This window comes from Lithobates pipiens, unplaced genomic scaffold (assembly GCF_037356315.1).
Source record: "Lithobates pipiens isolate NorthernLeopardFrog02 unplaced genomic scaffold, aLitPip1_a1.2 Scaffold_19, whole genome shotgun sequence".
Classification (NCBI taxonomy): domain Eukaryota; kingdom Metazoa; phylum Chordata; class Amphibia; order Anura; family Ranidae; genus Lithobates; species Lithobates pipiens.
This window is the reverse complement of record NW_027507764.1, coordinates 464,883,558-464,897,747: the sequence shown is the minus strand read 5'-3', so window position 1 is coordinate 464,897,747 and position 14,190 is coordinate 464,883,558. Positions and strand designations below refer to the sequence as shown.

General features: G+C 44.0%; 1 protein-coding gene across 1 annotated transcript in view; it reads left to right on the top strand.

The window, feature by feature from the left end:
- Window positions 1-14,190, top strand: part of ARFGEF1 (ARF guanine nucleotide exchange factor 1) — a 273,924-nt gene that overhangs the window by 255,166 nt on the left and 4,568 nt on the right. The window contains exons 35-38 of the mRNA XM_077492840.1: window positions 1,439-1,578; window positions 2,117-2,285; window positions 7,978-8,116; window positions 13,797-13,914. Coding sequence (XP_077348966.1) covers window positions 1,439-1,578; window positions 2,117-2,285; window positions 7,978-8,116; window positions 13,797-13,914 — 566 coding nt within the window. The remainder of the gene's footprint in view (window positions 1-1,438; window positions 1,579-2,116; window positions 2,286-7,977; window positions 8,117-13,796; window positions 13,915-14,190) is intronic.

Here is a 14,190-nt window from a genome sequence, read left to right as displayed (position 1 = left end):
AAGCGGAGGTACTAGCCCTTCACCCTCTCCAGCAGCGCCACTAGTGCATGTGCTGAAGGGCTCTGCCAAGCCTTCTGGCCCTGGCAGAGTCCTTCGACACATCTGCGTCACATGTGCAAAGATCACAAAGTTTGGAGAATCCCCTAACAGCCATCTTTGCACATGCATGGAAACCCCCACATTTGTGCAGGTAATTGGGGAAAGTTTTGTGTGCACAGATGTGCTGCTCTTGTGTGACCCCAACTGTAATGAAACTGAAAGATTCTGACAATCCCTGAGTATATAAAAGGAGGAATAAAAATGGATCTGTCACTTGCTATTCTGTGTAATAAATAAATATTCAACTACCTAATGCAGAACTCCTATGAGAAACTGCAAATAGAAATAACTATTCCTCCAGCTCACAGACAATATATTAATTTCAGGGCAGTAGGTGCCCCAGAACTAGTATACAGAAAATAAATTGAGGAATGGCTGCTTTCCCCTGCTTCACTGGTAATTCCATTTCATTACCCACAAGTGTACGCAGGCTGTATCAAACAGGTTGTAACCCTAAAGAAAAAATAATAATTTTGTTCCTTTAAAACAGGTGAAACAGCATAGTGCTTGTGCTGTCTAATCTGTCCCTTTCTATATTGTTAAAAACCTGGTTGATCCGGTGTCCCCCTATGTAAACTGACCATGGTAATCATGGCTGCTGATCCATGATACTGTGGTCAGTTTAGGTGCCTCCATAATCCTGCAGTCTCTCTCCTCTCCCCCTCCCTCCCTGCCTGTCAGCTCCTGTGTGTGAGCAATCACCTCCCCGCCCCTCCCCTCCTGCCGCTATTAGTAGCTGGCCATAAAGTCAGAGTAGGATTACTGCCAGCCCCTCTGTTTATACCAATTTATACTACACAGTGTAAATGTTTAAAATTATGCCACTAAATACTTTCTTTCAGATCGCCACTGTGCAGTCATGTGCTCTCCCATCGCTCTCCTCCCCAATCTAAGGGCTACAGCAGAAGGGGTTGAGTAGACAGCACAGCAGTCACATGACCTCCCAGCTGACATCTGAGGGGGATTTTAACTCCTCCCACTGTAGCCAGTAGATTGGGGAAGGAGAGCTGTAGGAGGTCACGTAACTGCATAGAGGTGATTTGAAATTAGGTATTTATCGGGATAATCATAAACATTTACACTGTGTAGTATACCTTTGTATAACAGAGCGGCTGGAAAAAATCCTCTTCTGACTTTACAACCACTTTAACATCCTTGATTTGTACTGTTATGTACTGTACTTCCATCGTTTCCAGAAATGGGTGAAATGTTTTTGTTCATGAGTCTTTCTTTAGATTGATAAATATGTGCTTTGAGTCTGAAGAGACTGTAATGTCGTCTTTGTAGAGACTGTAATGTCATCTTTGTAAGTAATCATTTTGCTTGCTTTATGTTTAAGAACTTCCAGAGCAGAAGCTGTTCTCGGCACTTTTAATTAAGTGTGTGGTCCAACTGGAGCTCATTCAGACCATTGACAACATTGTGTTCTTTCCGGCAACCAGTAGGAAGGAGGATGCCGAAAACCTAGCAGCAGCTCAGGTGGGTCACATCTTCTGTAGCATTGTTGCCCTCCCAGTTTGTTCAAAGACCTCTTCAAGATTGGGCTAGAACTCTAGTGAAGGTGCTGAGCAAGTTAGCAAATGGACAGAACAAAAACTGCCTGAATTGTCTGTTGCAAATAAGATTAGTCGTGCTTGTCCGGTGGTTTAAAATGACTGGATACTTCTTATAAGTAATTGATCTTCTCATTGGTTTTTCAGCATTTGTGCTAACATTGGCTGACATTGTCCCTACTGGGAGAATAAACACATCTGTGTATAAAAAGTAGTGATCACAATATAGAACAGCAGTTGTGAAGTCATAGCAAATAAAATGGAAAGGATGGTAATATACACATTTAATTTCCTTGTGAATGATCTGTAAATTCTAAAGTGTAGCTGTGTGTATATGAACTAACGGAGTTTATTTAGCTTCCACCTCCTGCAGCGATCCCTCAGTGTCTGAACGCGCCTCCTTTGTTCTTGTGTTGGCAGACTGACAGCTGCTGATATAAAGCTATGTGCTTCTGTCTTTACAGAGGGACGCTGTTCATTTTGATGTCCATGTTGACACTCAAGATCAAGGCATGTATCGCTTCCTCACATCTCAGCAGCTCTTCAAACTCCTTGATTGTTTGCTGGAATCCCACAGATTTGCAAAAGCTTTTAACTCCAATAATGAGCAGAGAACGGCGCTATGGAAAGCAGGTTGGTGCCTCTGATGTCCATCGTGTGGAGAGCTTGGATACAAAGTTCATATGGTTAATTTGCAGACATACCGCTGCACTGTTGTCTATGTAGTACGCACATGGGCACTGTGTGATATCTATTGTTTTATAATTGGTAAATATATAAGTAGACATTCATAATAAAGGTACTGCAGTAAAACATGGAATATTTTGCTTTTCAATAGTCTCTAGGGGCACAGGCTTCCCTGTTTGGTGCTTATTTATTCATTTACTCATGTGCATATTGCTGTCCCCCTAGCAGAATCCCAGTAAGTTGCCGCTATCTGTTTTCCAAACAGCCCTGATGCTGAGCCTGTGAGATTGCTGGCAAAGCTCATTAAAAGAGAAGCTCCAGGCTCCCCCCAAAAAAGGAAAAGTCAGCAGCTACAAATACTGTAGCTGCTGACTTTTAATATAAGGACACTTACTTGTCAAGGGAGCCTGCGATGTCGGTACCCAAAGCCAATTCTTCAATTGGCTACAAGTGCAGGCACCAGCATCTCTCTAGTAAGGGAAACAGGAAGTGAAGCATTGCGGCTTCAAAGCCTGTTTCCTACAGCGCATTTGCAAGTCGTGCTGTGCTTTGTGAATGGCCCGTAGTCTTCTGGGACCTGTGATGTGTCTGAAGACTGTGGGGGAAGAAGGAGGTCTGAACTTCTGGCTCAGATGCCACTGCCATAGTCAGGTACCCCCCACCAACAAAAGAGCCAAATCTGGCAGTGGAGGGGGGGAGGGTGCAAACAAGCAAAACTTGCCCTTTTGGGTGGAGCTCCACTTTAAAGTATCTGAATCTAAGAACAAAAATGGAATATATTGTAGCTTACCATTCCTTAAAGCGGAGCTAAAGTTCCACTGTCACAAACTGCGAGCAGGCAGGTTCTTCTGCAATAAAATATACCTACCTGCCTGCTCAGTCTTCTCCAGCATGTAAACTGAGCTGCGCATGCACAGCTCAGTTTACATTGCCGATGCGGTCCCTATTTGCCAGAATGATGGACTCCTGCACATGCACAGCAGTGACATCATTCCGCGCTGGCCAATGAAGATGGCTGAAGACTGCCACCCAGCAGAAGATGCTGGCAAGGGATATGGAGCATTGAAGTAAAGGCAAGTTTTAGCTCTTCTTTAAGTGTAATGGCTGCTTTTTTCTTTCTTTTTTTTTTTTCTTTTTTTTCTTTCTTTCCTTCCATCTGATTATCCTGTCAGTAACACACTTTCTACCCCGAAGTGATAACACACACTTACAGAACTGTATCTGTTGAGGAACAACAATGTCCCCTAGGGTGCTTTCCTGACTTTGGACTACAGAACATCTCTTCCTCTCCTTATCTTTATACCATAGGGAGTGTTCTGTAGTCCACATGGGCAGGCTGATAACATTATTGGGGATTTCACTGTTCGAGACGGTGCTATCAGCTCACTGGATTTCTGGCAGGATCAACAGGAATTTATGAACATATTAAATACGTGTAAAAATGCGTTCAGTTTATTTAACAGAAAACAAACAAAAATAAGCAAATATAGCCTTCTAAGTTATGCAATGCTGTGTTTTTAGAAGCAGTACCAGAACCTGGGATGGATTGTAGTATGTAAAACTGATTTGGCTCATTCACACCGTATGTATTCAACACAAGTTTTACATGAGTTTGCAGGAGTTTTTACACTAAGGCCGCGTACACACGCGGGGACTGTTCGCTCAACTTTCTTCATCAAACAGTTTCAGCAGACAGTCCGCTCAAAATTAGCATGGACGGACTTGGCCACACACGACGAACGAACAGTCCGCTAAAACCCTGCGCGATGACGTGAACGGCACGTACGACGGGACTAGAAAACGACGTCCTATACACTGCAATGCAACCTTCGGCGTATAAATTCTTTCTGAGCATGCGCGGAACTTAGTTTGACGAACAAGCCTACACACGCGGGGACTGTCCGCTCAAACCAAGTTTCAGCGGACAGTTTTTCGGGATTTCCGAAAAACTTTGTTCGTCAAACTGTCCGCTGAAACTGTCCGCTGAAGCCCACACACGAGCGGACTGTCCGCTGAAACACTGTTCAGCGGACAAAGTTGAGCGAACAGTCCCCGCGTGTGTACGCGGCCTTAGGGTTTTTATGTCATTTGCTTTTCTGTAGCTTCCTTAGTCGTGGACATGACAAAAAGTGTAAATCAGAATAAATGTACATGCATGCATTTTACAAGTATGAATCTTATTGGATTTCTGTTTTAGAGTTGTATGAGTCTCTGGGAAAAAGTAGATTGTGTATATGATGATGATGTGTAGTGTGAGCATTTTTCCTGCTTTGGGTTTGGTATCATTGACATCTGTTCTTGATGCAGACCAGGGGCGTACCTAGAGCATTTGGCACCCAGGGTGGATCCTATGCCTGGCACCCCCCCCCCCCCCACCCCAACCCACCTTAAAATGTAAAAACACCTCACTTTGCCCCCTGCATACCTCTGCATCCTTCAATATCTTTTTGTCACTACTTTGTACCCCCCCCCCCTCTCCACAACTGCACCTCTGGACCCCTTTACATTACACAGCACCCTGCACCTCTGCATCCCTTTACATTACACAGCCCCTCACAGCTCTGGACCCCCTGCATGTTACACAGACCCCCTACAGTACAGACCCCCCTCCCTACCCTACAGACCCCCCATCTTCAGTGTAGACCCCACCAAATAAGAGTACTACATATCCCAGCATGCAAGGCTGCAATGCATTACAGAGGAGGGCTACAAGTCCCAGCATGCACTGTACTACAGAGGAGGGCCACAAATCCCAGCATGCAAGGCAGCACTGCACTATAGAGGACTACAAGTCCCAGCATGCAAGGCTGCACTGCATTACCAAGGAGGACCACAAGTCCCACCATGCAAGGCTACTCTGCACTATAGAGGACCACAGGTCCCAGCATGCAAGGCTGCACTGCACTATAGATGACTACATGTCCCAGCATGCAAGGCCTCCACTGGATTACAGAGGAGGACCACAGGTCCCAGCATGCAAGGCTACTCTGCACTATAGAGGGCCACAGGTCCCAGCATGCAAGGCTGCACTGCACTATAGAAGGGGACTACAAGTCCCAGTATGCAAGGCTGCACTGCATTACAGAGGAAGACTACAAGTCCCAGCATGCACTGTACTACTGAGGAGGACCACACCTCCCAGCATGTAAGGCTGCACTGCACTACAGAAGAGGACTACAAGTCCCAGCATGCAGAGCTGCACTGCACTACAGAAGAGGACTGTAATGCAGTGCAGCTCTGCATGCTGGGACTTGTAGGCCTCCTCTGTAGTACAGTGCAGCCTTGCATGCTGGGACTTGTAGTCCTCTGTAATGCAGTGCAGCCTTGCTTGCTGGGACTTGTAGAGGACTACAAGTCCCAGCATGCAAGGCTGCACTGTACTACAGAGGAGGCCTACAAGTCCCAGCATGCAAGGCTGCACTATGGAGGACTACAAGTCCAAGCATACAAAGCTGCTATGCTCAGCAGAGGAGAACTGTAAGCCCACACAGCCCGGTATGTTGGGACTTGTAGTCCTCCTCAGCTGCATCTTGCAGTTTGGGATGTTGAGGTTACATAATAAGAGCTGCAGAGAATCTCTTCACACACAACCCCCCCCCCCCGGTCTCTCTCTGTATGACCACTGACCTGTACCGGGAGGACACAGAGCCAGTGACACCTGTCGGCAGTGATCCGGGACCCGGTGCAACAATCCCCTTCTCTGTGGTTGCGTCGCGCCGTTCTGATCAGTCTCTGACAGCGGCTGTCACTCACAGCCGAGCAGAGTGAAGCTGCCTCCCCCTCCTCCTGTATGTCTACACAGTGCTGTGCATGGAGGAGGAGGGGGAGGCGGTTTCACTCTGCTCGGCTGTGAGTGACAGCCGCTGCCCGAGACTGATCAGAACGGCGCGACGCAACCACAGAGAGAAGGGGATTATTGCGCCAGGTCCTGGATCACTGCCGGCAGATGTCACTCCACTCGGGTGCTGCTCGCACCTCTCCCTGCAATGCCGCCCGCAGCTCTCTCTGTGTGGTCAGTCTAACCCGCGGCGCTCTCTCCTCTTCAGTCGGAGGGGGAGGGCGCTGGCCTGGCACCCCCCAGGGTGTGGCACCCGGGGCGGCCCGCACCCCCCGCCCCGCACTTAGTACGCCACTGATGCAGACAAAGCAAAACAGGTCAAACACAGCTCCAGGTGTGTTTAACGTGGATGTAAACTCATTCTGTAGGCTCGTACCTACAGGTAAGCCCATTAAAAGGATTACCTGTAGGTCCTATGAATATCTCCTTAACCCTCACGCTTTAGGAGATATTTACTCTTCATGCAGTCGGTGATGTCACCGGCACATGCGCTCTGAAGGGAGAGTATACCCGTGCCTTTCCTTCAGAGCTCTGTGCCGCAGTCTGTGACTCCTGTGCTCATGCGCTGGAGTGGCGTCATGACGTGGCCGATCAGACAGCCAGAGAACGCAAACACGGAGGGAAGACCAGGTGAAGATGAAACTGAATGTCAGAGTGCAGCGGTGCAGGGCTTTGTTTGTTGTAAGGTAAGTATTTCATAATGTGCTAGTATGTGATGAATACTAGCACAATTATGCCTTTACTTTGCAGGGTTTTTAAAAAAATTAAATAAAATTGGCGTGGGAATTTGATGAATTATAACGGTGCACAGAGCTGTCAGAAGGGGTATGTGCCACAATAACCAAGCAGCTAGATTTGTCTTGTTTCTCTGTTGTATAACTGACAAATGTATTCGGTGCAAAAAAAAGAACTAAAAATTAAGCAGATAAACTTGTTCCAGGTATGTCTGTGCCACCTGCGTGTTTCTGTTTCAGAGTGAAATAGAAACTAGCACAGGTCTGTACCTGATTAAGGCCCCTATCACACTTGTACGACTTGTCCTACGACTTGTCCTGCGACTTGGGACTGCAAAGTGGCATGACAAGTCGTTCCCTATTATTTCCAATAAGTACCATTCATATCTGTGCGATGTGATGTCGCACCGACTTCAAAATAGTCTGTGTATTACTTTGGTCTTTGGACATTGATGCGAGTTACACGGGCATTCCTTGAAATCATGTCAGATTCGGGGCCAGTGAAATGGCAGTAAAATTGCGCGACTTTAAAGTCGCGGTAGTATGAAATGGGCCTTACAGAGAGAATGTGGCAGTTTTCCATATAAAAACTGCCACAGATTCCCACCAGGTGTGACCTTGTCATATAGTATGTGAATAGACAACAGACAGCTCACATCCCCCTCTTTGCCCATGTAGTGATTACACAGCACGAGCAGAGACTGCACAAGATTAACACCCACCACCTCCCTCCTCTCTGAGCCGGGCAGGGGGCAGCTGTTCGATCAGCCCATGCAGCTCCAGATTTCCATTCTCTGTCCTGTGTGCTGTGCCTGTTACAGAACAGTTATCTGCTTGATCCTAAAGTTATTTAGGATTATCATCTGCTCCAGTTTCTAAGTTTTGACCAGCAGTGCAAGCATTTTACCTGTACAACTCCCCCCCCCCCCCATTGTTTATAAACAAAGTCCATCTACATGGGTCTTTTAGAATGGATATTTAAAAATGCACTTTCAGTGGTCAACCACCACTTCTTGTTAAATGCATTGCAGAACAAACTAGTTGATCATATTCTATTTTTGTTAAGGTTTTAAAGGCAAATCCAAGCCAAACCTCTTGAAGCAGGAGACAAGTAGCCTGGCTTGTGGGTTGCGGATTCTGTTCCGCATGTACATGGATGAGAGTCGGAAGAGTGCCTGGGACGAGGTCCAGCATCGGTTACTTAAGTGAGTAAAACATACAAGTCAAACAACCAATCCAATACATCTGCTATGAAGGACATATAAACAATGTATGTCATTTGCCACTACTGCTTGTTCTGAAAATGCTATCTGCCTGGATTTCACGATCTTAAATGCATTTTGAGTTACAGACCCAGAAGAAATGTTCAGCGAGTTAAGTCAAAACATATCTGCATACTTGTGTGTCTGTGAATCAAAGCATTAAAGCCTTTGGATCAATTATTCCCACAGGATTCAGCAGGTATCCCTCAGGCTGTTGCATTGTCGATATCTTATTTCCGATAGGCTGACGAGTTCTAATAGGGGTTGGAGGGAAGAGAAGAAAATCCATGAATGAAATAGTCAGATTTATGTGCACCTTCCTGGAATCTTCAAGTGAAACTCCATGCTAAAACTAAAATCCCTGCATCTATAGCCACCAACATTCTAACACTAACCTTTCTAGCCCTGTAAAGAAAAAAATCAATATACATAATTTTTTTTCTTTACAGGGCTAGATAGGTTAGTGTTAGAATGTTGGTGGCTATAGATCCAGAGATTTTAGTTTTAGCATGGACTTCCATTTTAACCACTTGCTGACCAGCTCACGCCAATATACATCAGCGTAGTGCCACGGGTGTGCAAAATCACGTATGGGTACGTCAGCCCTTTAAGAGCCACCAGAGGGTACGTGCAGCCAGAAGCCGGTGAGTGTGATCGCCAGCACAGGGATTTGTGTGTGCCCACACACAAATCCCTGTGCTGTCAGAGGAGTGGAGACATGTCGTTTGTTCCTAGCAAGTAGGAACAGTGAAATGTCTCCTCTCCTACTCGGTCCTATCCTCATACAGTTAGAACACACATTTAACCCTTTGATCACTCCCTATTGTTAACCCCTTCCCTACCAGTTACATTTACACAGTAATCAGTGCATTTTTATAGCACTGATTGCTGTATAAATGCCAATGGTCCCAAAAATGTGTCAAGTGTGGGATATGTCCATGTTAATGTCGCAATCCCAATAAAAAGCGTAGATCACCCCCATTACTAGTTAAAAAAAAATTCCAGAAAATACTATAAATCTTTCTCATAGTTTGCAGACACTATAAATTTTGCACAAACCAATCAATATACCCTTATTGCGTAGTTTTAATTAAATTAAGTTAAAAATATGTAGAAGAATATATATTGGCCTAAACTGATGAAGACATTTGTTTTTTTTAAAACATTGGGAATATTTACTATAGCAAAAAGTAAAAAATATATATATTTTTTTTTTTCAAAATTGTCGCAGTTTTTTTGTTTATAGCGCAAAAAATAAAAACCGCAGAGGTGATCAAATACCACCAAAAGAAAGATCTATTTGTTGGAAAAAAAAAAACACAAATTTAGTTTGGGTACAGCATCGCATGACCGCGCAATTACCAGTTAAAACGACGCAGTGCCAAATTGTAAAAAGTGCTCTGGTCAAAAAGGGGGTAAAATCTTCCGAGGCTGAAGTGGTTAAAGCAGTATTAAATTCAAAACTGAAAGTGTAATATATTGGAGCAATCATTAGATGTGGTGCCTTTTATTTATTTTTTTTTATTTTTTTTAGGCTTTTTTTTTTTCAAAGATTTACCCTGGTGATCTGGCTACTAACACACCACCTACCAGGGGGCAGATTAGGACATCGGCATTGTCAGTCTGGGAAGAGGGGAGTGTTATAAGTACTAACAGATTTAAATACAGTAACAAATTAAAGCTGAACTCCAGCTAATATATTATATGCAGTTACAGTAAACAGTTTTTGCCTTTTGGGATAAAGGTTTTACATATATAAAAGCTGATCATTTTAAGCACTCCTTCCAGTGTTAAATGTTTTTTTTCATCCCTGTAACTGCAAGAGAACTTTCCTGTTGAAAAAGAACAGACTTACTGGCTGGATCACCAGATTAAAGTAGAGAAAAAAAAAAGTGATCAAATACCACCAAAAGAAAGCTCTATTTGTGGGGAAAAAAAGCGCCTCAGTTTTATTTGTGTACAGCGTTGCATGACCACGCAATTGTCAGTTAAAGTAACGCGGTGCCGTATCACCAAAAGTGGCCTGGTTAGGAAGTGGGTAAAACCGTCCGGGGGTGAAGTGGTTAAAGATTTGATAAATTTTCCAAAAAAAAAATAATGCACATTTTTTTGCAGGTAAAAAAATATGCATTTATTTTTTTCTTGTTATTACCCTTTAAAGCATTGCACCAACAATCGGCAGACCTGGGGTGTAATGCCACACTCCCGCAGACTGTGTAGCTGTCTGCCTTCACCTCCATTATGGCCAGGCAGTTACGCTCTGACATGAAGCTTAATGAACTAGGGCAATCAGCAGCGCCCTGGTACTACAAACCGTCAGCCACAAAGGCTGTTGGGACTTGTAGTTTTCCCACTCACAGGACGCAGCTGGACAGGCAGAGCCAAACACAAGAGTGTTTTGTTTAGATTGTGACAGTGAACGGGGGGGGGAGAAGATTCCTATGCTGTCTTAACGGACTCGTGGGGTGCGGGGGCTGGTGTATTTGTAACATGTTACACCCTGAATATGGGTGTAAGATAAGGTGAACTTCTCTTTTAAAGCAGAGCTGTTTTCGATTTAGAGTGGAAAAGGATTAGCACACCTGTCATTATTTTATTGCTGTCTGTGCCCCTTTTAAGGAGATTTGCCCTCTCTTTTGTGCTCTCTACTATTCTAACTTTGAGTAAAAGTGAAAGAAAATCCCACATTTTTATGTTGTCAATAGAACAGAAATAGAGGGGATTCCTGTTGTGGCTGTTTGACAGGAAGTGAAGGAAAATCTCCCCAGTGGGATATGGTTGGCAACAAAAGAAAAAACTGACGGGAGTTACAACCCTCCAAAGTAAAAAATAAGCATTTTGCATTTTGTTTAAGAAACACGTTATTTCATCATTGGCGTACCTCTTCATTCTTAGGTAATTCAATTCATAGTACCATTCTGTAAGGTAGCAACTCGGCATCAACAAGATTGCTAAAAAGAGCACTTTTCTGCTCCTTCCTCACTGTACAATATACTTTAGTCTCGCTCTTCAGTAGGGGAGCAGCAGTGGAGTGTCACATCCCTGGTTCAGCCAATAAGGGAGCGATGCTTTAGGAGCAGGTTCGTTGCTAAGATCCTGATGCTGTTAAGTTGTGATTTGTGCCAGCAGAACAAGATAGAATAGCTAGAATAAATCTAAGGTAAACTGTATTGCTTGGTTCACTCTAGTCTGCATGGTAAAATGCAGCATTTTATAGTTCAGACTAATGTCCATGTCTAGTAGGGAGCAGTACGGTGTGCACCGCTTGCTTGGTTTTTTCTTTATTTTTATTTTTTTTAAACTTTATTTGAAGTGTCACTATGGACAAGGTAAGATAGGGTTGGGTTTCCTGTACCCTTATATATACCTGTTCCTGACTTACATGTCTTAATGCCTCTGTAGTACATAAGAAATTCCCTAAATACTTTGCAGTTCATAGGGCACAGGTTTAGGAGGACTAGTGTTTGCCTATTCTAATTTGGTGGTCTTTTTCCACCTCCCGTCCAGAAGTTTCTCTACAGCTGAAGTAGTACTTATAAGACTCATAGCGGTGCACTTCCGGCCACCATTTTTCTCTACCAACAACACAATGTGACCTTTTGGCACTCTACTTGTTGCTGGATTTGGCAGACACAAAACTATTGGAACTCTGTTAGCCTTTGGGTTGCCCCGACTCCCTCATACCGGACACCCTGAACCCCCTTTAATGCACGTTTATTCCATGGGTGCCTTGCAAAGGAAAACCCTCTCACTTGGCTACAGAGGATTACAGGCTTTGGGAGCAGGAAAACGCAAGACAGACAATGGTGAGTCTGCCGCAGACTGAGGGAAGTCCATGTTCTTCGCAAGTTAATAATGGTTTGCTTTTTCTGGATATACTGAGGCAGCTACTTCAGGGAGGTGTTCAGATCTCATTACCCAAGATCACAATTCTTTGAAATTGATATCCTCTACTTTACAGACTAGATACAGATTTCTTACACCAAGTACCTGACAATCTGCAGCTCCCCGTACGTCTTAAGGCTGTGCCTAAACCCTTTCAGAAATGTTTACTGGACAGGTGTCAAGGTCTTTTTTGACACCTTCCTTAGGCACAACATTCTTGTCTATGCCTGATCCATGATACAAAAAAAATGTGTGGCTTTCTTGGTGCTATATAGTTGCCTCTTATGAGTTTTTTCCTCATTATGTGGGTTTTCCTTTTGAGACAGCCTAGGGGGAGTTTATTGGTCCCAGGTTCCCAATCCCCTCTACTGAGGAGGTTAGTTCCACAACCTAGAGCCCCTGCTACTCACTCCATTTTGTCGTGGCATGTACTTCCTGGCTTTGGCCCTCGGGCCTTGCCCTGAGACCAGACTTCCTTCCCTACCCCTTCTATGACTCCAGACCACCAACTCGCCTATTTATGGATGCTAGGGCACTTATCCTTCCCTTGACCATGGTGCTGGGCAATTTTATTGCCAGGTTGGTATTTTGGAAGGTTGAGCTTTCTTAGGCGGTCCTCTTTCTTCTCTAACTGCAGTCTGTAGGAGCTTTAGCACTTACCTGTCTTTCTAACCTTCTTCCCTAGTTTATGGCTGCGTAGCAGCCGTGCCAGGTGAATTTCTGATGTCCCTACTTTCCTAATATTCTACACATTAGCGCATTGCATCCTTTGCTTTGAATGCCTCCCTTACAACTTCATTCCGGCAGGTTGACTACTGTCCTCTGTAGTCTCTAGTAAGATGGCTCCACCTACAGGTCCTCATCCTGAGTTCCTACTTATCCTCCATTCTGTACATCCTTCAGTTGGGCCCTGGTTACAGCATTTCAGTTAGGACCCTGTATGTCCTGGTCAACCTTGTACATCCTCTCCATATGTGCCATGTCTCCCTTAGGACATGCCCCTTTTTCACATAATTCCTTATTGGAAGGTGCCCCTGGCTTCCTCCATCTACTTCCAGCCACCTGTGTGGTCATTTTGCCTCCTTTTTACAGGGCTTCTGCTCTTTGGAATTGAGTGCCTAGTTCCCTGCTTGAAACCATTCTCCCATTGTTGGGTTCTACAGCACCTACCAACTATACTCCTTGGATCAGAGCTACTGCTTGCATTATTTGTCACCTTTCACCCAAACCATTGGTTACTAAGTAACTGAGTTTCTGCTGTCGCTTGTGATGCTTCTACTGTTGACAGTTTGTTTGGGTCTGTTCACCCGTCTTGTGTTTTTTTATTTTATTTGTTTTTTTCCTGTGGGCCTATTGCTGCTGTTTAGTTGTATTGTATTATTATGCCAAGATACAGAATTTATAGGTATGTCAAAATTCTTTTTTTTTTTTTTTCCAGCAAGCCATTAAATTTAGCCAATACATGGTAAAAATGGAGCCTAGAGCTTCATCTACTGCCTGGAGGCAGTAACTATTAAACATTCCTATGTAAAATTTTGAATGTGCCTGGCTAAAATGTATTTAAAAAAATTTTTTTTGCTATAATGAAGGAACAATATTAGGGGCCTCTCTTTGAGAGCTTACAAATGAATGAAAAAAGGGCAACGCCTTCACATATTTCTACATTACTCCCTTTTAGAGTAGTAGAAGCGTTTTACAAAACATAATTACATTATAGCTTTTCTGTTTTATTTTTCAGTGTCTGTAGTGAAGCTTTGAGTTACTTTTTAACACTTACATCAGAAAGTCACCGAGAGGCCTGGACAAACCTTCTACTACTGTTTCTTACTAAAGTCCTGAAAATCAGCGATGAGCGAGTAAGTATTATCAATGTGTTCTTACAATTTCGAGTCAAATGTCATCTCCAGAGCCATTTTCACAATTTTAGCTCTCCAAGGATTTCTTTTGGTGGTTTTGCCTTCCTGTAGTTATTTTATATTGCATGTTGGCATAGTCGTTCACATAAAGTATACAACTAGGCTGCCAGGCAAATGGTGGCTTGAACATTTTAAGCTAAAGTCCACATTTGCTGGACGTCAGCAGTGGTATGTTAAAACAGAAAGTGAAGCAGGTCTTTAAGGAATCATTGAACA